This window comes from Temnothorax longispinosus, chromosome 6 (genome assembly GCF_030848805.1).
Source record: "Temnothorax longispinosus isolate EJ_2023e chromosome 6, Tlon_JGU_v1, whole genome shotgun sequence".
Lineage (NCBI taxonomy): Eukaryota > Metazoa > Arthropoda > Insecta > Hymenoptera > Formicidae > Temnothorax > Temnothorax longispinosus.
In genome coordinates this window covers 12,802,698-12,826,085 of record NC_092363.1, presented here as the reverse complement: position 1 = coordinate 12,826,085, position 23,388 = coordinate 12,802,698, and the positions used below count along the sequence as shown (strand labels likewise).

The 23,388-nt window shown below is 34.3% G+C and overlaps 1 protein-coding gene across 4 annotated transcripts in view; it reads left to right on the top strand.

The window, feature by feature from the left end:
• Nucleotides 1-23,388, top strand: part of LOC139815139 (FHIP family protein AGAP011705) — a 197,076-nt gene that overhangs the window by 69,356 nt on the left and 104,332 nt on the right. For 3 of the 4 annotated variants that reach the window (XR_011732674.1, XM_071781805.1, XM_071781806.1), the window contains exons 3-6: nt 4,466-4,717; nt 4,796-4,946; nt 5,041-5,286; nt 16,031-16,078. Coding sequence is in view for 3 of the 4 variants with exons in the window: in XM_071781805.1 (XP_071637906.1) it covers nt 4,466-4,717; nt 4,796-4,946; nt 5,041-5,286; nt 16,031-16,078 (697 nt within the window). In the remaining variant the exon portion in view is untranslated. The remainder of the gene's footprint in view (nt 1-4,465; nt 4,718-4,795; nt 4,947-5,040; nt 5,287-16,030; nt 16,079-23,388) is intronic. The other variant, XM_071781807.1, reaches the window with a different exon arrangement.

Sequence of the window (23,388 nt, the reverse complement as noted above, 5' to 3'; positions counted from 1 at the left end):
ACTTTTATTGAGTTGTAATTTTATTGAGTCGATATCATATCATCTTATCTAAATACATTTATTCAGTTGCCACTAAGTTGGTCCAGAAATGTATGGTGCCTTTTGAAATTGTGGACTTGCATGGGTCTCCACGGGACGATGATACTTAATAAAAACGGAAATTTAACTGGAGCATAATTGACTTGCAAAGAAACCGTTCTACAATGTTTAAGTTTTTTGACTTTGTGATTGCGGTACTTTTCCATGTTTGATTGATTGCGATTTGATCCCGATATATGTTAGTTTATTAATTACACAGGACCACAAAAAAAATTTTTCGGAGAGCAACTGGGACCGCAGTAGACGATTTTTATAGATTTTGGGTAGCTAAAATCGAAACAAGGCCCCATTTTGCTCTAACACGTCAGGATTTTCAAGAAAGTAAGGTTATGTAGGTGAAAAACAGCGATTTTTGGCGGTGTAACAGTGTAATCGACAGTCCGTTACAAAAAAGGTGTACTAAACAATTTCAACGCGCAAACATGACCTAAAAAAGAAGTTTGCGTGCATGCGCGTGTGTCGCATTGGTTACCGCCGGCGTTAGCGTAACCCAAGATGTACCGCGAGGAGGTCGCACGGTCGGGTTTACATCTCATTGGGGTGCTTGATTAAAGTGAGTTCCCTTGCCTCTCACTTTTGTATGTGCTTTTGTGTGTGTGTGTGTGTGTGTGTGTGTGTGTGTGTGTGTGTGTGTGTGTTTGTGTGTCATTTGCAGAGATAAAGACCCCGTAGCTCGTCATTTTTACGGTATTTACCGACTCCAAACTCTCTTTGCTCAGAGTGTGTGTGTGTGTGTGTGTGTGTGTGTGGAGGGGGGCGGTGATTATGAGTTTGCGATTTTATACGCACGGATTCTTTTTTCCTCAAAAAATCTTCGAATGGCTTTTCTTTTGTGCTAATCGCTATAAAATTGCAAACTCATTATCACCGCCCCCCCCTCCACACACACACACACACACACACACACTCTGAGCAGAGAGGGTTTGGAGTCGGTAAATACCGTAAAAATGACGAGCTACGGGGTCCTTATCTCTGCAAGTGACACACACACTCACACTGAGCAGAGAGGGTTTGGAGTCGGTAAATACCGTAAAAATGACGAGCTACGGGGTCCTTATCTCTGCAAGTGACGCACACACACACACACACACACACACTCACACTGAGCAGAGAGGGTTTGGAGTCGGTAAATACCGTAAAAATGACGAGCTACGGGGTCCTTATCTCTGCAAGTGACACACACACACACACACACACACACACACACACACACACACACACACACACACACACAAAAGCACATACAGAAGTGAGGAGGCAAAGAGACTCACTTTAATCAAGCACCCCAATGAGATGTAAACCTGACCGTGCGACCTCCTCGCGGTACATCTTGGGTTACGCTAACGCCGGCGGTAACCAATGCGACACACGCGCATGCACGCAAACTTCTTTTTTAGGTCATGTTTGCGCGTTGAAATTGTTTAGCACACCTTTTTGTAACAAACTGTCGATTACACTATTACACCGCCAAAAATTGCTGTTTTTCACCTACATAACCTTACTTTCTTGAAAATCCTGACGTGTTAAAGCAAAATGGGGCCTTGTTTCGATTTTAGCCACCCAAAATCTATAAAAATCGTCTACTGCGGTCCCAGTTGCTTTCCGAAAAATTTTTTTTGTGGTCCTGTGTTATTTGCTTAATTGACAATTCTGATGAAGTCCGAGTATGGTACGAAACGTCAATTTAATAAATTTTGATACAAGTTGAAATTGTTGTAACATCGATTAATGCGCGTATACTGGTCCTACTTCTCATCATAGCCTTATTTGCTTCAAACGAGCGAAAAATAATATTTTTATTGTTAAAATAAATTATATTATCAATATATTATTTGAATTAAGTCTACGTTTCCCGCAGGAAGTTTTCGTGCATCGCATTTATCAGATTTCATATAGTTTACGGCTTTACGCTATAGGTAGGTGATTGTTTTAATGAATTTTTTATGTATAGTCAGCTACTAAAAAAAAAGGTTGCAACATATGAAATTGGCCGCGTATTTTTTTAGTAGCCAACTGTACATACAAAATTCATTAAAACAATCATCTGTAGCGTAAACTATATGAAATCTGATAAATGCGATGCACGAAAACTTTCTGCGGGAAACGTAGACTTAATGGTTACGTTTACACCCTGATGAATTTAGGCCGCGGCCTATACCTCAAATTCGACCTAAATTATTTAAGCCGCCTGCTGTAAACACTTAATAGGCGACCAGACCTGGCTTCAGGTCAGGCCGCGTATTTTAGTGACCCGACCTGAAATAGGCCGTTATCATTTGCGATGTAAACGCACGATCACGCGCGACGCGTCCTAAAAGCTTTATTTGCTTGTTCGGATTTGCTACAATTCAGGCGATCCCAAATACGATCCCGTCAATTTTTAGGTCTCTTTCGGTGTAAACGAATGATGACTAGACCTACTTCGGGTCACAATATAGGTCAGGCCGCGATCAGGTCGCTGGGTGTAAACGTAGCCAATGACCCGACCTGGGGGTCGATATCTTGAAATAAAATAAAAATTACGAAAGTGAGGAAATTCACTAGCGTATCTACGATTTCATTTGTCGAAATCTAGTAAAATCTGTTCACTTTTGTAATTTTCCCCTCGTTTCAAGATACACAATCGACCCCCTGAAATAGGCCGTTATCATTTGCAATGTAAACGCGCGATCACACGCGACGCGTTCTAAAAGCTTTATTTGCTTGTTCGGATTCGCTGCAATTCAGGGCGATCCCAAATACGATCCCGTCAATTTTTAGGTCTCTTTTGGTGTATACGAATGATGACTAGATCTACTTCGGGTCACAATATAGGTCAGACCGCGATTAGGTCGCTGGGTGTAAACGTAGCCATTGATAATATAATTAATTTTCTAAAATAATAAAAGGATTTAATATAGAAAAATAAACAAAACAATTTCCGTCGCCAGCAAATAATTCAAAATAAGTCGTTTTATTTTCGACCCAACTGGCCAATTGAAACAAGATTGCACGACGTTTCGACCGAATTCCGGTCCTTATCAAGTGCTTTAATTCAAGTTACACCGATCCGCATAACAAACTTAATTGCATCGTTGACGTGGTGTCCTGACAACGTCAAGACAAACGCAAAACTAAACAAAAGAGAAAATAATACATTTAACAATAGAAAAACTATACAAAATCGTTACAATATCGCGCTGGTCAAAAACAATAAAATTAATTGTTTTGGAACGCATAAGAATTGTAAGCTTTTAACTAATTTTTACAGTGTTAATTGATTTTATTGTTTTTGACCAGCGCGATATTGTAACGATTTTGTATAGTTTTTCTATTGTTAAATGTATTATTTTCTCTTTTGTTTAGTTTTGCGTTTGTCTTGACGTTGTCAGGACACCACGTCAACGATGCAATTAAGTTTGTTATGCGGATCGGTGTAACTTGAATTAAAGCACTTGATAAGGACCGGAATTCGGTCGAAACGTCGTGCAATCTTGTTTCAATTGGCCAGTTGGGTCGAAAATAAAACGACTTATTTTTAATGTAGAAAATTACATTAAGTGCACTATTTAATAAAATAGCAATATTTTAAAGCAATTAACGACCATTAATTTTTAAGCTACAGCATATAACTTTAGAGAGGCTTTAGTTCGAAGATGATAGAATGTTTTTCTAAAGTGGCGTTTGATATATTTACTTACAAAACAAGATTATAAGCCGTGGATGATTAAAAAATGGTTAAATTTATTAAATTATTTTATATGTGCTATAGACGATCTTATGCCAAAGATTGCATTAATTACTTATATTTACATTTTTGTTTCATTTGTTGTACCTCAAACTTGATGGCCAGGTACTTTAATAAGGTAACTAAAAAAGTTTTAGCAGTAAAAATGAGTGAAAAATGCAGTTTTTTACCACTTTTTCGAAAAAAAATGTATTGCCACCCTAATATATATATATACAATATACATATATATATATATATATATATATATATATAATAGGTATATATCAGAATTTTATATCATCAGAATTTGAGTAATCACTACTCAAAGATAACACTGTGCATCATATCAAAAGCTTATGTTAGTCAAAAACTTTCTGATCTTACTTATGCAAATAACTTTTTATATTTTATAATAATAGTATTTGTTATGATGTTTTTTAGTTAAAATTTAAGTAATTTCTTTGAAAATTACACCTATTTAATCTTATTTAATTTAATATTTACGAAAGATTTCATTTTTTTAAAGATGCTTGGATATATTTATGACATATTAGACATGAAAGAACAATTCTATATATCCATATGTATATATTTTGAAATATGTGTATTATATATATAAATTACTGCATATATTATATATAAGAAATTTTCTTACAGATTCAATAATGCTGTACGATTGGAACAAATAAAACTTTACGAGTTATTAGTTTCACATAGTGGTACTCTTCTTGCACATGAACCAGTTACGAGGCCGCTTCTGCGATTGTTAGAAGAATGTGCAAATGATGTTATGCCATTAGAAGTGGAAAAGAAATTAGTAGTATTGTTGAATCAGCTATGTGTTGCCTTAATGCAAAATATGGCATTACTTGACTTGTTTTTTTATCCAACTGCAACTGCGAAGAATAAGTAATAATTTGTGCTTATTATGACAAATAGCGCTGTATAAGAATGTATAATCCTTATGAAAATAATTAACAATTTCAGATTTATTATATTTAATCTACTAATTCCTCACGTTCATCGAGAAGGTGGTATTGGTCAGCAAGCACGTGACGCTATGTTATTATGTATGTCACTTTCAAAAAAAAATGACAAAGTTGGATTATACATCGCTGACCATTCCAACATATGTCCTGTAAATAATGCAATTATTGTGCTTTGGAATGAGATATTCTTGCAAAAATGTACGTAAAAAAGTAGTACAAACAGCATTGTTTGTATTTATTTAGGTACTAGCTACAGGATTGAGTGGCCTTTATTCTTTACTCCCAAGGAAACTCGACATTGAAACAGATGATTGGCATCAGTTGACACCGGACGACGTGAATGACTTACCTGCACTTACACAACTCATGAATTCTCTGGAATTCTGCAACGCAGTTGCGCAAGTAGCACATCCAATGATAGAGAAACAGTTACTTGAATTTTTATATCAGGGTTTTCTGATTCCTGTTATGGGTCCAGCATTGTTACAAGTGAGTGTTTATTTAACAAAAATAAAAAACAATTATACATAAAAGTTTTACTATCAATATTTCATGATATAAATATTTTTTCCACTTTGAAAAGAAATATATTATCTTTTAATTCTTTTTTAAATTAAATTATATTTTAAGAAATTAAGAGTATGAACTCATTTATTTATAATATACAATCTGTCACAATATAAAAACGTGTATATACAAAAAATATATATATTATATGGTTGATTTACTTGCATATTATTGTCTTAAAATAAAATTTTTTTTATATAATTTGATAGATTATTGAGAACATTAATATCTGATTATATAATATAAAGTCGTAATGTATGGTTAAAATTGTTAGTAAAATATCAAAAAGTAATAAGCATGAATTGAGGACAAACATTAGTCAAAATTGCAATATAATATTTTTTTATAAATCACGGTTCCTAGATAGAGAACTAGTTAATCAGCTAATTCTAAATATAATTATTTATATTATATACTAAAAATTTAATAGAAAGTATAAGGAACTCTGACAATAATTGATAGCAATAGGATTATATATTAAGTAATATAACATAAAAGTGTATTTTATGATCTATCAAATCATATAAAAATGTTTTATATTAAAACAATAATATGCGAATAATTGCCATGTTTTGTGTGATAGATGATAGATTGTATGTTCTCTCATGTTAAATATATTTTGTATTACGTGTGGTGAAAGAAGGTATTTTTTGTTGCACATACAAATATGTATTATATTGATTAGCACACACACAAATGCATTTCAACATTACTATGTGATAAAAAGATTCTGCAAGCTTAATTAAATTGAATTTAACTAAAATTTAATGAAAATTATCTTTTGACGTATAAACTATAACATAATTAAGAAGAAATAAGTAATGAACATAAAAAAATCTAAATTATATAAGGAAACATTTTATCTCAATAAATAGATGTATATATTCTTATCATCCTATTGAAAATTTAATTATTCTTGGAATAAACTTTAATATTATAAATTTACAATTTTTATAAAAAGAAACGTTTTTGGTCAATTTTTTTGAATTTTTAATATGTTGTAGTACTTGTATATGCCTGAATGAAAAGTTTCAAATTTTATCAACTTTCTATGATTAATTTCTGAGGCATTTAAAAGTTGCGTTCACACGACCGTCCGTACATTTATTTACATGAGTATGCACTTAATATAGCGAATAACAGTTTATATAGTAAAAGCACCAGTAGAAACCATTCATATGTATTTGACCGGAAATGAATGTCCGGGAAAGAATCTACCATATGAAATCGTTTGTATTTCGTATGAAGACTTTTGAAGTGCAATTGAAAAGGTTTGTGAGTCATTCGTTTAATTGTAATTAATTAATTATTTTTACACCATGCATTTAGCCGAAATAGATAAATTAATAAAAGTTTTTATACGGAATCGTTTGTATTTTGGATGAAGAGTTACGAAGTGTGATTAAAAAGGTTTGTGAGTCACCCAGATAATTTTAATTAAATATTTATAAACTCGGTAATTAGCCGAAATATAGATTTTTAATTAAAAAGAAGAAGGCGCTAGTGTTCACGAAGGTCCTTCTGCAATCAGAATTAATATGAACGTTTTAAAAATTATTTTATACTGAAATAAATAAATATACAAGCTAATAAGCCTGTAGCTATAAGCGATAGTTGCTAATTTAGTTTGTAAAGATGTACCAGCTGTGCAGGGTGAAGAGCAGGTTATCTCAAACGCCCTGCCACAACCCAATTAAGGTATTCCTTTCACGGAGGAGCGTATTTTGTAAGCGCTTAAGCAGGGCCTCCAGCAAACTCTTGTATATTGCATTAAACTTATATAAAATCAAGTTATAATTAATTATTATGTTTAATTATGAGAAAAAAGTGAAAATATTATGTGTATTTAGAAATTTTTCATTTTTCGGTAAATTTTACTGTCAGAACAATATGGCAACGCTGCGCTTTTCAGAGTGCCGATTGTAAAATGTAAAGTTGATAACAAAAGTGTCAATGTAAGTGTCAATTTCATTAATCAAAGAATATTGTGACATTTTCTTTTTATCAAAGAGAGATTTTATAATAATAATGAGTGATAAGAAACATAAAGTGAGGAGTAATGTGGGCAAAAATAAGGGACAATTTGTGAAAATAAAAGTGATAATAAACCGTACATGATGAACTGAAGTGTGACATGAGCGCACAGCTTGCAGCGTTGCCAATAACTCCTTGAAAGTTGCCATTAAAAATATTCATCTATAAACTACATTTCAAGTCAACTTTTAACATAAATATTTTGTTTAAATATTCGGTGACTCCGTATTTTTATCGGCACTATCGAAACTATAGAGTTTAGCGAATATGTAGCGCAGTTAATATTTAATATCTCAAGATATTTGATAAACAAATTATTACATTGAAATGTGAAAAATATACTTTTTCGATAACGTCACATATAAAATATCGAATTTTCAAAGTCATAATTCTTCTTTATATGTTCGGTAATGTGGTTTTAGTTATTTGTGTAACAAGTGCGGGAAGTTGAGAATTGGACACGAGTGCGGAGTGGACGCACGAGCCGAAGGCGAGTGCGATCACCCGCACTCGTGTCCAATTCTCAACCCGCACGTGTTACACACCCTATTTTATATTACAAAGTGCGTGGAAAGTGGCCTATTGCGCGCGCGTCATCTGTGCGACGGATGGCCGATTCCGCATGCGCGAGAGATTCCTCACTCGAGGCCGTGCGGGAATGAGATATTCAAAGTGATTTGAAAAGCTCTCAAAGTGATTTGAAAAGCTTTCTACATCCATCGTCATTAAGTAGACGCACGCAACGTAAAGTTTCATGAAGATGAGCTAGTTAGACTTAGCTAACTAAGACTTAGCTCAGTTCCGTTTTGCCGTTTGCTATGACAGAACCCTCCTGCTGATGTTCCCCATCAAGCCTCACGTTCTCTTCCTCCGCCTGAGTCTCCATTCGCGCGAAGATCACGTTGATCATCTGCGTGAGAGTCGCACAGGCTGTTGTTTGATTCACCAGGTTGCGCGACGACAAGTAAACGTTGTAAACAGTACGAATTGTTAACAGTACCGTACCCTCGTATACCTCCACATGCTGGCTTGTCATTACAGTCAGCAGAGCTTTAATAATCTGCAGCTGCACACTCTCATCGGTCTGTGGACCGGTGAAGCAACCGCAAATTGTCTCGACAATGCGCACAATCAGCAGCTTGTTAGGCTCCGTTGAATCAGGCACATTGCCAGTGAGATGGCTATATGCGATTAACTTCTGCAGGCAGTCCAGTGCTGTGTCACCACAATCCGTAGTGACTAGCTCTGACATGCTGACTCAAATGGCAAAAAGTACTTCTCAGCGGTAATGACATTTGAGTCGCTCTTAATTGGGCTGTGGCCCAATTAAGGGCGTTTGAGATAACATACCTCTTCACCCTGCACAGCTGGTGTACATCTTTGATCTCGTTACGGAGGTCCTCTGCAAGATGGAAATATGAGTGACAAACTTAATTAGCAACTATCGCTTATAGCTACAGGCTTATTAGCCTGTATATTTATTTATTTTAGTATAAAATAATTTTTAAAACGTTCATATTAATTCTGATTGCAGACGGACCTTCGGGAACACTAGCGCCTTCTTCTTTTAACATGAATAACTAAAAATCTATATTTCGGCTAATTACCGAGTTTATAAATATTTAATTAAAATTATCTGGGTGACTCACAAACCTTTTTAATCACACTTCATAACTCTTCATACAAAATACAAACGATTCTGTATAAAAACTTTTATTAATTTATCTATTTCGGCTAAATGCATGGTGTAAAAATAATTAATTAATTACAATTAAACGAATGACTCACAAACCTTTTCAATTGCACTTCAAAAGTCTTTATACGAAATACAAATGATTTCATATGGTAGATTCTTTCCCGGACATTCATTTCCGGTCAAATACATACGAATGTAGAAACCGAAAATCTTCATAGAAGAAATGCAATATGGAATTAATTTCCAAGTTCTCAGACCGAGGAAAAGTTATCGAAACTTGGATCGTGGACACATCAGTTTTGCATATAAGTTCAGTGTGTCCACGATCTCGTGGACACAGGCCTTTAGACTTACAAGGGAACGTTTATTTGGAACTGTCATCTCTCATCGATTTTGATGGGCTTTGGATATGTTGTAGAGTAAGGAAAAATAGCACACATATTTTTTTGTTGGCTTTGAAACATGTTTAATGTTGAATTTTTATTAGCAGTAAAATGCTGCTCGCTGCTGCTGCATTTCATTGCCCATAAAATTTCATCTTAAAGATTGAAATAACCCTTCAAAAAAAATTCAGAATATTTGATTACGAGTGAATATCTCTGAAAGCAGCGAGAAATGACCCATCGAATCGACGTCTAATTGACGTCGAAAGCGTATATCGAAAAGTAATTGAAATATTCATCGATTTTAATTGATTTATGGCACAACTTTTGATGATTTTTCGACCCAGAATAAATCGATTTTGACTCGATATTGATTATTATTTCCTCACTGCAGATATGGGCCGATTCACCGTCTCCGATTAAAATGATCCTCCGATTAAACTCTTCGGCTCTTTCTAAGGGGGGGGGGGGAGAGATCCACAGACTTGCAAGTTGCGAGGAGAAGACGGATGAATTGATGAGGGGGATTATTAAAAAATGGGAGAATATCTCTTGTAGATTGAGAAAAGGTTTCCTCAATGTATTTGACTAAATAAGAGGCTTTACTCTTTACTACAGTACAATCCGCAATTAAACATTACATGGTTAATATTTTGCATTGAGTTGCCGCAAGAGCAGCGTTCGGCTGTTGAAAAAGAACGAGACGTCTGTCGTAACGTGGACATAAAGTAAAGCATACATAGAAAAACGTAAGACGTAAAAGACTGTAAAATATATAACCTTTCGCGACTTACGTTATTCTCTACCTTATTTTAGTCTATTAATAACAGCCTTCCGAAGTTCCGATCACGGATTTATATCCAATTGCAGCACTGCTGTTTGGCGCCGTCGGTGCTCAACAAAATATTCAAGTCGTTGCTTGGTTACCGGGTTGTTTGCGGACGCGCAGCAAATAGCGGCTCATATATATAACGTAAGTAATAAAATGCTGTGTTCAGCAGAGAAAACTAGTTTGCAATTGTTGTAAAATTTGTGAATGTGATTGGTGTATGCTTTTAATTTTGGCTGAAACTAGTAATACACCAATTTAATTCACGTATTTTACAACTGCAGTTGCAAAGCAGGTTTCTGCTGAATACAATTATAATTAGTATAATGCCTGTATATATAGGTGCCTATTAGGGTGTGTCATTTTGGAGCAACTTTTTTTTTTCATTTCACGAATAGCATATATACTTGCAGGAAGGTAAAATAAGATACCTGTTAAAATTTTAGCCTTTAATATTAATTTAACAGATCGCTCATCGCGATTTTTTATTTTTCATTTAGTAAGATAAAAAAATTTTTATAACTATCTAACAAACAGTAATACAGCATTGCGCCACATAGATTTTCTGTAGTAAATTTACCGCTCTACAAATAAGATCTCTTATCATTTTTTCATAAATTCAACCGTTCAAAAGATATTCAAAGTTAAAGTTTGATAAATTTTATAAAACTTGTTTTTGCTTCTTATGAATGTTGTATCATATCGACTATCAAAAATTATGAAATAATCAATACATATTTTTGTAGAAAATTTAACGATCTACAAAAAAGGTCTCTTAAATTTTTTTCATAAATATAACCATTTAGACGATATTAAGGTTTAAAGTTCAAATTTCAATTTTGTTTTTATTATGTGTAGTTATCTTTACAAAAAAAGAAAATATGTTGACGTGAAAGAAATTGAGAGTAACTAAAAAGTTTTTACATTAGTTGAAATAAAAGCAAACCAAATCGGTAATCTGTCCTGAAGATAGAATAGAAAATAAATTTAAAGTTCAAAGTATAAACCTTAATATCGTCTAAATGGTTATATTTATGAAAAAAATTTAAGAGACCTTTTTTTGTAGATCGTTAAATTTTCTACAAAAATATGTATTGATTATTTCATAATTTTTGATAGTCGATATGATACAACATTCATAAGAAGCAAAAACACGTTTTATAAAATTTATCAAACTTTAACTTTGAATATCTTTTGAACGGTTGAATTTATGAAAAAATGATAAGAGATCTTATTTGTAGAGCGGTAAATTTACTACAGAAAATCTATGTGGCGCAATGCTGTATTACTGTTTGTTAGATAGTTATAAATTTTTTTTATCTTACTAAATAAAAAATAAAAAATTGCAATGAGCGACCTGTTAATATTAATATTAAGGGCCAAAATTTTAACAGGTATTTTATTTTACCTTCCTGCAAGTATATATGCTATTCGTAAAATGAAAAAAAATAGTTGCTCCAAAATGACACACCCTAGTGCCTATATATAAAAACTTTTTTACTTTCTGTCTTTAATATTTATTTTTAATTATTTAATTTTTTTATTTAATTTAATTATGTTTAAAAAGTAATGGCAAACACGGCAGGTTTGTCTAGAATTCTTAGATAGGTGAGCGACAGAAAGAGAGTTCCTTTGAAGTCAATTTTGTTTTTATTATGTGTAGTTATCTTTACAAAAAAAGAAAATATGTTGACGTGAAAGAAATTGAGAGTAACTAAAAAGTTTTTACATTAGTTGAAATAAAAGCAAACCAAATCGGTAATCTGTCCTGAAGATAGAATAGAAAATAAATGAACTGAAATAAAAAACCAGATTTTACAGGACGGAATTAGAATGTCTGGATTACTGATTTAAAATGTGAGTCCGAATGTTTACTGAAACGTAATACCGATTATGAAAAAAAGAAGAAAGAAAATTGAAAAGAGAGGGGGGCCTCTGCATTAATGTCTATAAGATCGGTTCTTGGGGTAGAATTTCAACCCAGAGCCATAAGAATCAAAGTAATTCTCAGATCTCAAAACAAATATAAACTCTAGCAGAAGCCTTTGTACTTTTTTTACTAATGTCTGTCTTCAAATATGGCGTCTCAATGAGAATCTCTTAAGGACCTTGCTCGCTGGACCGGACTCCTCGCCTCGATCCTCCCTCTCGGACCCTAGCTGCCGCAGCTTTCTCTTTCCTGGCGGTGAGCTCTCCCTGGTGATCCGACTCTCGCTCGGTTGGTCTCCAGAACACGCGCCGCAACGATTAATCCGTCAAGAAAGAGGTATTAACGGACTCGACACGTTCGAAGAAACGCAAGCAAGTGCGGCCATGACACCTAACGCAATTATTATAATGCTCAAATCATAAAATATTTACATTATCCATGTCTGCCAATACAATATAATTTTTTATTCATATTGCATTCTATATAATGCCAATGTTATTATATATTTGACAGGCAAATCAAAATAGCTTCGAATCGATATCGAAATGATTAAATATATCGATGTCTTAACAGAAAATACATAATTTGCCTGTTTACAGTCTGGCGCGATGAATGTATGTCACAAATAATCTCTTTTTTTTTTAAATGTCATATAGCACAAACATCGAAATAAGCTTCAAATTTCGAGCATTATTTCGATATGATGTAATATCGATGATTTCGACGTCAATTAGACGTCGATTCGATGGGTCATTTCTCGCTGGGTTGAAGCATATGAAAGAATGTTTCAGACAACAATTACAGTATTAAGTGAGCTCTGTAATTGTGTATTTAGATTTGTTATATTTTTTTGCAAAACTAACACTAAAGAATATGGATATGTTAAAAAATATAACATTACCTCACAAATCTAGGAAAATGGAATGCATGATTTGCGTTCAATTGATTCCATATTGTATTTCTTCTATGAAAATTTTCAGCTTCCACTCATGCTTTCACTAAATTATCTGTTATTCACTATATTAAGTGCAAACTCGTATACATAGACAAACATATGGACGGTTTTGTAAATTAATACGACTTTTGAATGCCTATAACTCAGAAACTAATCATAGAAAGTTGAAACAAATATTTGCCCTTACAAACTCGCCTGCTTCGATCAATGACCTTCACATATATTATAAAGGTTATTCTCCTGAGTAACCTTCAGAAGGTTTTTAGCCGTCGTTGTTTATTAAAAAGTTATGAACAAAAAAGTTAAGAAATATAACAGTTTGTCAAATTAGAGTAAAATGCTATTTACGGTCCGAGCTTAGCTCTTTGGGTAAATATACCGAATAGGAAATCCACTTCCAATGATCTTGACCTTGACATATGTTGTCAAGGACATGACCCTGAGTAACTTTTCCTTATAACTTAATCGTTGCTCATTGCTTATTTAAAAGTTATGAACAAAAAAATTTGAGAAATATAACACAGTTTGTGTCGACACTAAGGGAAGTAATTTGCTGATATGTGTGTATAGACGTACAGTACACATGTAGGCGAGAGAGGGACTGCCGCCGCTCTCCCGCAGATAGGGATGGGTGGGGATGGACCTCGAGCTTCACATGAAAAGTTGAAAACCTAAACCGTACAATGATAGACCTTATTTCGCCCTGTAAGCAGGGGTTTGGTGGAGTGGGGTGGGCCTTGCTTTGCATAGATGGTTCTGCGAACAGCATTCTACTTTCCACGCAAAGCGAGATCCACTCTATCCCACTCCACCCCTGTTTATAAGGCGAAACGAGGTCTATCATTGTACGGTTGAGGTTTTCAACTTTTCACGCAAACCAACGTCCACCTCCATCCACCTCCGCCTAAATGTATACTGTCTATACACATATATCAGCAAATTACTTCCTTTAGTACTGACACAAACTTGTATATTTCTCAAACTTTTTGGTTCATAACTTTTAAATAAGCAATGACCAACGATTAAGTTATAAGGAAAATTTACTCAGGGTCATGTTCTTGACAACATATGTCAAGGTCAAGATCATTGGAGATGTTTATCTTCATTTTTACTCTTTTCTATGCTAACTATTTTCTGCTTTAACAAAAAGACTATTCCATGTATTAACGATTCACTACTTTAAATGACTTTCCTTCGTTCATACATGTACTATTTCCACATACATTAGTCGTTTGTACCTTTCAGTACTCAAAATAACTGCTATATTTTTCAAACTTTTTTGTTCATAACTTTTAAATAAGCAATGCGACGATTAAGTTATTAGAAAAAATTACTCAGGGTCATGTCCTTGACAACATATGTCAAGGTCAAGATCATCGGAGGTGGGTCTCTTGTTCGGTATATTTAATCCAATTTTTTTGTCGGATTGAAACACAGTTATTGTCGGTACATTAAAACCTCTCCCTCCCTGTAATTAAATAGATTTGATTTAACTAAACTAACTGTAAAGAACTTATTGCAAACAATATTACCTCATCCAGGACTTTGCCCTCGCATTAAAAACTAATCTAACTCTAAGCCTATTTCAAAAAAATTTTAATTCCAAATTTTTAGAAATAAGCTTGGAGTTAGATTAATATTTTATGTGGGGAAGAGGCGAAGCCCTTCCCCCGCCTACATGTGTACTATTTATATATACACATATATCAGCATCCCTGCTTATAGGGCAAAAGGAGATCTATCATATTGTACAGTTTAGTTTTAAATTTTCTACGCGAAGCGAGGTCCCCACCTATCCCTGCCTACATGTGTACTGTCTATACACACATATCAGCACTCCTGCTTACAGGGCGAAACAAGGTCTATCATTGTTCGGTTCAGTTTTCCATACGAACCGAGGTTTACTCCCACTCACTCCTACCTACAAGTGTACTACTATCTGAGTACACACATATATCAGCAAAGTACTTCCCTTAGTACTGACACAAACTGTTATATTTCTCAATTATATTTGTTCATAACTTTTTAATAAACAACGAGCAATAGGTAAAACCTTCTGAAGCTTCCTTACTCAAGAGAGTGCTCTCTACAATAAATGTGAAAGAGAAAAATTCACAAAAATTGACTAAAAACGTTTCTTTTATATAAATTGTGCAAAGTTCTTTAACATACAGTGTGTTTTCTAAGTAAAAAATTAAAGGGGATATTCCATGGCTTATTTTAGGAAGAAAAGGTTCTATAAACATATATCCTAAATGACTTTGTTTTTAAAATACAGGGTGTCAAAGACGCATGTCCCTGGTGGACCCAAAAATCTTTTATTGTAATGGAAAATGGTACTTGATACCAGATGTACGCATATCAAATTTGAGAATAAAATATCTTTAAATGTTTTAAAGATTTTCTAAATTTTTATTTTTTTTTCACAATTTTGACATTTTATACTGTATTTTGAAAATGAAACAGTTTATGGCATATGCTTATAGAACCTTTTCTTTCTAAAATAAGTCACGGAATATCCCCTATAATTTTTTGTACTTACTTAGGAAATACTGTATATTTGGTATGTTTTAAATATTTGCATAAATTATAGTGATATAATTAATAGAATTAATAAAATTAGTAAAATTTTATAAAAAATAATAATTTTAATTTAACCATTTTATTAATTTCATGTACATAATACATTTTATATTATCAAATATATGTGACTTCTTCAATGTGGCAATAATGGAACAAGGTATACACTGTCAAAGCTATGACATATAAATCATTGATGTTATAATTTGTGGTTGTTGGTATCTCCCTCTCTTTGAAAATATTTTTATGACACTCATAGGATTCTCTTGGCTTGACTATAGAACAGCTAGATGCACAACAACATTGGGTTAGTACAACAATATCACTTTTCATAATATGGTATTTCAGTTGATACATACATTTGATATACTTTATACATGAAGTAAAAGACAATTTTTCATAAGCCAATCAATAAAATATTCTATAAAGTATAATTTTTGCTGGATATACATATATGTATGATACCTCATATTTCTAGTTTCTCATTTATTTAACTAAATGTATTGTTGTAAAAATATCTTTAGCATTAAGTAAGTTGTATCCTTTTATTAAAGCATTTTTTATTTTGAATAATATATTACAGTATTTAAAAATGTCATTTTTAGTCAAAAACAGTATTTAAATTGGAAATATCAGCTGAAGTACTATAATAGTTATTGCTGTCTCATGTCTCGTATATTGCTAACTCATATTTAATTAGCATAACTATATTATGAATTATAAGCCATACTTATGAATTTTATCATATTATTATATTGTTATCTAGTATCAGATATAAAAAATGCTGATAAATAAATATACTAAAAGATTACGTGGTTTATAATTTATAATACACACTCAAATACACATTGCTATTACTGTCTTGCTTAATATTTGTTTTTGCTTTTTTTGTTATTTTATATTATTTATGTGATACTCTCTATTCATATAACTAATAAGTAATTTTCATTCACCCATTTTTTTTGCTTTTATTATTTAATATTATTATTTAACAATAATTTATTTTCAAATTTTATTTATTGGTAGATATATAGAAATAAACATATTTTTATCATACCAATAGATATAGAAATATACACTGCTAAGCTTAAATACTGTGACAATTTGTATATGTAACAATATAAATACTATAATAATCTGTATATATAAAGGTGTTTCCCAGCATGTAGGACCTACTTGAGCACCAGATAGGAGACACAAATGCAATGAAAATAGTTCATATAAACATATGTCTGGTAAAGTATTGCGTACAATTGCGGCTGAACCCAACTGAAGCAGCTAATCAAAAGCCAATCAAATTTTTGCCCTCCACGGCTGCCATACGGCCATCCATTGCGCATCCACGGAAATACTTTACTTTGTATATTTACACCTATTTGACCTTGTTTCCGAGTTATAGCCATTTTGTGCTCCAGTAATTTACAGCTACTTATCTTTATAGGATGTGTTTAAAATGGCCTTCTTCAGTCTGTATGCAAACTTACAGTTATTGTATCAAAGGATTTCCTCAATCATTGTTTGTAACTTGATTGAGAAATAGCATGTAGATTTTCTTCGGTTTAATGATGAATATTATGAAAATTGATAATTCCATCTCTGGTGAATGTAGTTTTGTCAGTGAATAATACAGTGAACAGAAAATGTTGATCGGCAATAAACATCTGCAGGAATCAAGTAGAAAAAAAATTCTTAAAGAAAAATCATCTTTTTTAGAGCCTGTACACGTTGAACATAATACGATAAAACTATTGCTGTTGCAAAACTTTTCACTGTCTGAAGTTTTTTATTGCTGCTATTCTTCGGGTACTGGTACCAGCATTTTCTTCAACATGTTGCAAAATCCGCTTTTCGAGATTAATACTTCACACACTAACTATGGTTTGTCACCGTCTGACACTTGTTTTTTAAACGAACCTGTATCTGATAGACGTTTATGTAATCTTTGAAATGTTTTTTATCTTATGGATATCAACTTTAAAAAAGATCCGCGTACAGAAGTCTTGCTTCAGTTGAATTACAATTATCAGTCCTCTTAAGTGGTTCTAGCAAGAGAATGAACTAAAGTGAGTAAATTCAATTAATAGATAATAATAAGAGAAATAGGATCGTAACAATATACAAACAAATTAGAATCAAAAGCCGTGCGATCCAAGCCTAGATCTTTGACAGCCTTATATTAGTTTCTGTATATATATATATATATATATATATATATTAGGGTGTGTCATTTTGGAGCAACTTTTTTTTTTATTTCACGAATAGCATATATACTTGCAGGAAGGTAAAATAAGATACCTGTTAATATTTTAGCCCTTAATATTAATATTAACAAGTCGCTCATCGCGTTTTTTTATTTTTCATTTAGTAAGATAGAAAAAATTTTATAACTATCTAACAAACAGTAATACAGCATTGCGCCACATAGATTTTCTGTAGTAAATTTACCGCTCTACAAAAAAGATCTCTTATTATTTTTTCATAAATTTAACCGTTCAAAAGATATTCAAAGTTAAAGTTTGATAAATTTTATAAAACTTGTTTTTGCTTCTTATGAATTTTGTATCATATCGACTATCAAAAATTATGAAATACTCAATACATATTTTTGTAGAAAATTTAACGATCTACAAAAAAGGTCTCTTATATTTTTTTCATAAATATAACCATTTAGACGATATTAAGGTTTATACTTTGAACTTTAAACCTTAATATCGTCTAATATATACATATAATTTTTCCAACAAACTGCGCGCCGATTATTTGTCGGACTTAAAACACAGTTATTGTTAGAATATGTGAGGCGGCAGTGTGGTCTAGTGATAGAGCGCCAGACTCGTAATCTGAGAAACCAGGTTCGATTCCACTTGAGCAAATAAACACGGAATTTATTTTCGAAAGCTGCGCCCTCCGTGCGAGAAAAGGACTCTCGTGCTGAGAAAACTGGGTTCCGTCTTTCGGAAAGAGACGTTAAACCGTTAGTCCAAAGGGTTAAGTGAGAGGAGAAGGGTAGTGATGGATGAGAATTGTAACCCTAAGGGGATTGATTAAAACTTCCATTTAATAGAATATGTGAAATCAACAAGATCCAAAAATATTCAGGAGATACTGAGCACTGTTTACAAATACAAACCGAATATGGCTATTTCCTGTGAAGCAACCTGTAAATTACTGGAGCACAAAATGGTTATAACTCAGAAACAAGATCAAAAAGTGTGCAAATTAGAAACTTGCACATTGCTTCTTCATCATTACAGATCGCTACCATTGCTTGTATTTTATTTCATGCATAATTATTAGTATTTATTAGTTTGACTTCCTGATAGAGGAAGCGTTATGAGCGAAATAAAATAGAAACAATGGTAGCGATCTGTAATAATGAGGAAGCAATGTGCAAGTTTCTAATTTGCACACTTTTTTAATTTTAAAGGCCGTAGCCGGATAAGAAGGATCAATGTGCCCCCACACGGATCATGCTCATTTTTGCTTCCTCATAGAGGAAGCTTTGTTTTCATAAACTTCGTATATGGACCTTTGATTGCACATAAAGCTAGGTCTAATCAACTAAATTTTAAAAAATTATATATGAAATAGGGGTAGAAAAGACAAAAAAAAATGTTTTTTTTTTTTTAGTTTTTAATGCCAATGTGTTCAGAATGTTCTAAAACGTCGGAAAATCGTAATTTTATAAAATGTCCGTATGTGTGTGTGTGTGTGTGTGTGTGTGTGTGTGTGTGTGCCTATCAAAATTTCTATAACTTAAGAACTGATTAACCAAATCTTAAAGAATTATATATGAAAAAAAAGTAGAAAAAACTGAATAATATTGTTACGCCCGTGCTGGACACTGAGTAGAGAACGGGAGTTTGTTGATGGATTTATTGATTTTCTGTCTGGCGGATTTTTGGAATCCGCACGCGTTCTGTTTTACGAGCTTGGAATAAACGCATTTCTTAAGTTCTTTTGAGTTCTCTTTCCTTTTGCGAGTTCCGCGAAATACGTGCGCGAGTGTGGAGTGCGCGATAGTGTTACGGCGGCGAGCTTACTCGACGAGCGTAACAATATAATAGAATTAGAAAAATTGCTAATAATAAAGGAGTTACCGATTTCTATCTTAAAAAATCTACATGATTACTCTAATTTCCGCAAATTTTGAGATATCAAGCTTAATTTTTTTTTTATGGATAGAGTATCATTAAAGGTAGGTTGGTGTTGAATTTGACAATGATTGGGGTGAAGGGGTTATTGATTTTTGCCTAAAAAGTTACAAGTTATACATGTAATTTTATACATAAAAAAAGGTTGTTTTGAATTTGGCAAAGAATGGTAAAAGAGTTATCGATTTCTGCCTAAAAAATATAGGGTAGATCGAGGCGAATTAGATTACTAATTAGCACGATAAAACAGCTCGTTTGGAACAAAACACTAACGAAAACGGTCTTAAAACTTATATTGATCCGATTCGCCTCGGTCTATCCTAAGTTATTTGATGGATAGAATATCATTAAAAGAAGATTATTATTGAATTTGGCGAGAATCGGTGAAGGGATTACCGATTTCTGCTTAAAAAGTGTATAAGATGTACATGTAATAATTTTATATAGAGTATCATTAAAGGAAGGTTGTTTTAAATTTTACGAGGATCGGTGAAGGAGTTACCGATTTCTGCTCAAAAAGTTACATACATAAGTTATACATGTAATATGAGTATGTATAGAGTATTACTATATAGTGTATTATTAAAAGAAGGTTGGTATTGAATTTGGCGATAATCGGTAAAAGAGTTCTTTTTTCATAAAATTTTGAATTTTTTGAGAAATCTCCGTGGTTGCTCTAACTTCTGTCAATTTTGAGATATCAGGCTATTTGTATGTATGTATGTATGTAACTTTATTGCATATTCCCGTAGGGTTTACAATCTACAAGGCGTTTTTAAGAGGAACGTACCCAAACCTCTTACAAAACTCATCCCCTTAAATCTGGCCATTTTACGACCTTACAATTTTTTCTTATTTTCCCACCCTCTCCCCTCTTTCTTCGTTCCTCTGCTTGTCCCCTTCCGCTTCCTCCGCCTCTGCGTCCCTCTTTCTCCCTCCTTCCTGTCTCGGTTCTCCCCTTTCGTCCCACTCGCCTTTCTTCCTGACCTCTTTGTCCTCGTCCAAGTCCATCAAAAGCTTCTCCTACATCTCTCTCAAACTCTCCACCTCCTCAGATCTTGCCCCCCTGCTTTCTTCCATTCTTTTTTCCACGTCCGCCTCTTCTTTCTCCCTTTCTCTCTCCCCCACTCCTTCTCCTTGCTCTTCTAATTCCTCTTTTCCTTCCATTCTTTCCCCCTCTATTTCCACCATCCATTCCTCTCCTCCCCCCTCTTCATCCAAAACCCACCCCACCGCTTCCTGCCAACATCTTCCTCCAGATTTCCATCTTCTACATTCTTCCCATACATGTTCCCACGTTTCTTTCCTGTATTCACACAACCTACACATCTTCTTCTCTTCCCCTTCCCAGTACCTACTCTCTCTCATCTCATTACCTAATCTAAACCTCGCCATCCTTCTCTATTTGCTCTCCCCCCATCCCTTCTTCAAATATCCCGGAATACTCCCTCCTTTTATTACCTTGTACCACTTATTGTATTCTGATTTCTCTATCCTCTCCCATCTCTCTTTCCTTTGCGTCTCCCTATCCCCTCCAAATAGTTTATGATACCATTTGTCTCCCTCTTCTCTCAGCCTTTCCAGTTCTTTTAACCCCACTCCTTTGTCTTCAAAGAAACTTCCTCTCTCTCGTTCCCAGCTTGATCCAACTTTCCCTTCTTTCTCCCATCCCTTCACCTCTTCCCAACATAGCCTCGCCAACTCACTTCCTTTTCCCTTCTCAAACTTTTTCTCAAATCTCCATGTTCTCATCCCCGTCCTCCCTTTTAGCTTCTCTCTCTGCTGCTCTTCCCTAACAAGATACCACGGTGTTCTTCCATCTACTCCCAAGACCCATCTGATATACCTTTCCTCCAACCTTTCCATTCCTTCCCTCTCTCTCCATCCCCATATTTCTGCTCCATATCCCATAACCGTTCACACCAGTCTATCAAACAACCACAATCTTTTTCTTCAGTCTTTTCCAAATCTCCTCTTCCCTATCCCCCAAACCTTACCCATCACCGCGGCCGCCTTCTTGATCCTTTCCCTTACCTGCGCTTCCTGTCCTCCGTTCCTTTGAAACACGTAACCTAAATACCAAAATTTCCTTACCTCTCCTATTTCTTTTCCTTCCCATCTTTATCTTCTCTTACAATCCCTCCCTCCTCCTTTCCTAAACCTCATTATTTTCGTTTTCTCTACATTCAGCTCCAATTTCTTCCTACCTAAGTACCCTTCTAATCTTTCTAGCATGCTCCTCATTTGAAGAAAAAAGGAAGGAGTTTAAGGAGTTATGTAAAAAGAAGAAGGAAGAAGAGAATCTGAGATGGGAGAGAAAAGCGGAGGAAGCGAAGAAGGAATCGGAGGTATGGGAGATAGTAAATAGAGAGAGAAGAAAAAGGAGGGGGATTGAGGAAGGGATAGAGGAGGAAGAATGGAAAGAGCACTCTATGAATTTGTTAGGAAGAGTGGAGGGGAGGGTGAGGAGGAGGAAGAAAGATGGGAGGGAGGAAAAGGAAGGAGAGGAGGAGGAGCTTAGCTTAGAAGAAATGAGGAGGGCAATAAGGAAGCTAAAGGTCGGAAAGGCAATGGGAAGGGATGGGATACCAAGAGGGGTATGGAAGCGCGGGGGGAGTGAGTTGGAGAACTGGGCATAGAAGTTCATCAATAGGATTTGGAAGGGAGGAGGATGGCCGGAAAACTAAAAGGAGGGAATAATTGCGCCTATTGTAAAGAAAGGGGAAGGAAAAAGGGCGGAGGAGTATAAAGGGGTGACAATAATGCCGTTGCTATATAAGGTGTACATGGCCATTCTGGCGGAGAGGCTAAGAGAGGAGCTGGAGACGAAGAGAATAGTACCACAAAACCAGACAAGATTCAGAAGGGGAATGGGAACCGTAGACAACATTTATGTGTTGAACTACTTGGTGAATAGAAAGTTGGAGAAGAAAGGGGGAAAATTAAAGCATGTTTTGTGGATCTTAAGGCAACTTTTGATTCGGTGGATAGAGGGGTACTAATAAAAGTTATGAGAGAAAGGGGAATAAGAGAAGGGCTAGTGAGAAGGACGGAGGAGATTCTAAGGGAGACGAAAAGTAGGATAAGGAGGGAAACAAAATGGGGGAAGTGTTCTGGACGGGGAGTGGAGTAAGGCAGGGGTGCCCGCTGAGCCCGTTACTGTTCAATGTGATGCTAGCGGATATGGAAGAGGAAATAGGCAGAGTTAAATAGGGTGGGATAATGCTGGGAGGTAAGAGGGTGTATACGTTGGCGTATGCCGATGATGTAGTGCTAATCGCAGAAGACGAGGATCAAATGATATCAGGCTATTTATAATTCTATTATATTCTTCAGTCCTTTTTATCCCTATTTCATATATAATTCTTTAAGATTTGGTTGATTAGAACCAGCTTTATACGCGATTAAAAGTCCATTTGCGAAGTCCATATATGGACCATGTAGCCTGAACTCCCAAAGTCAA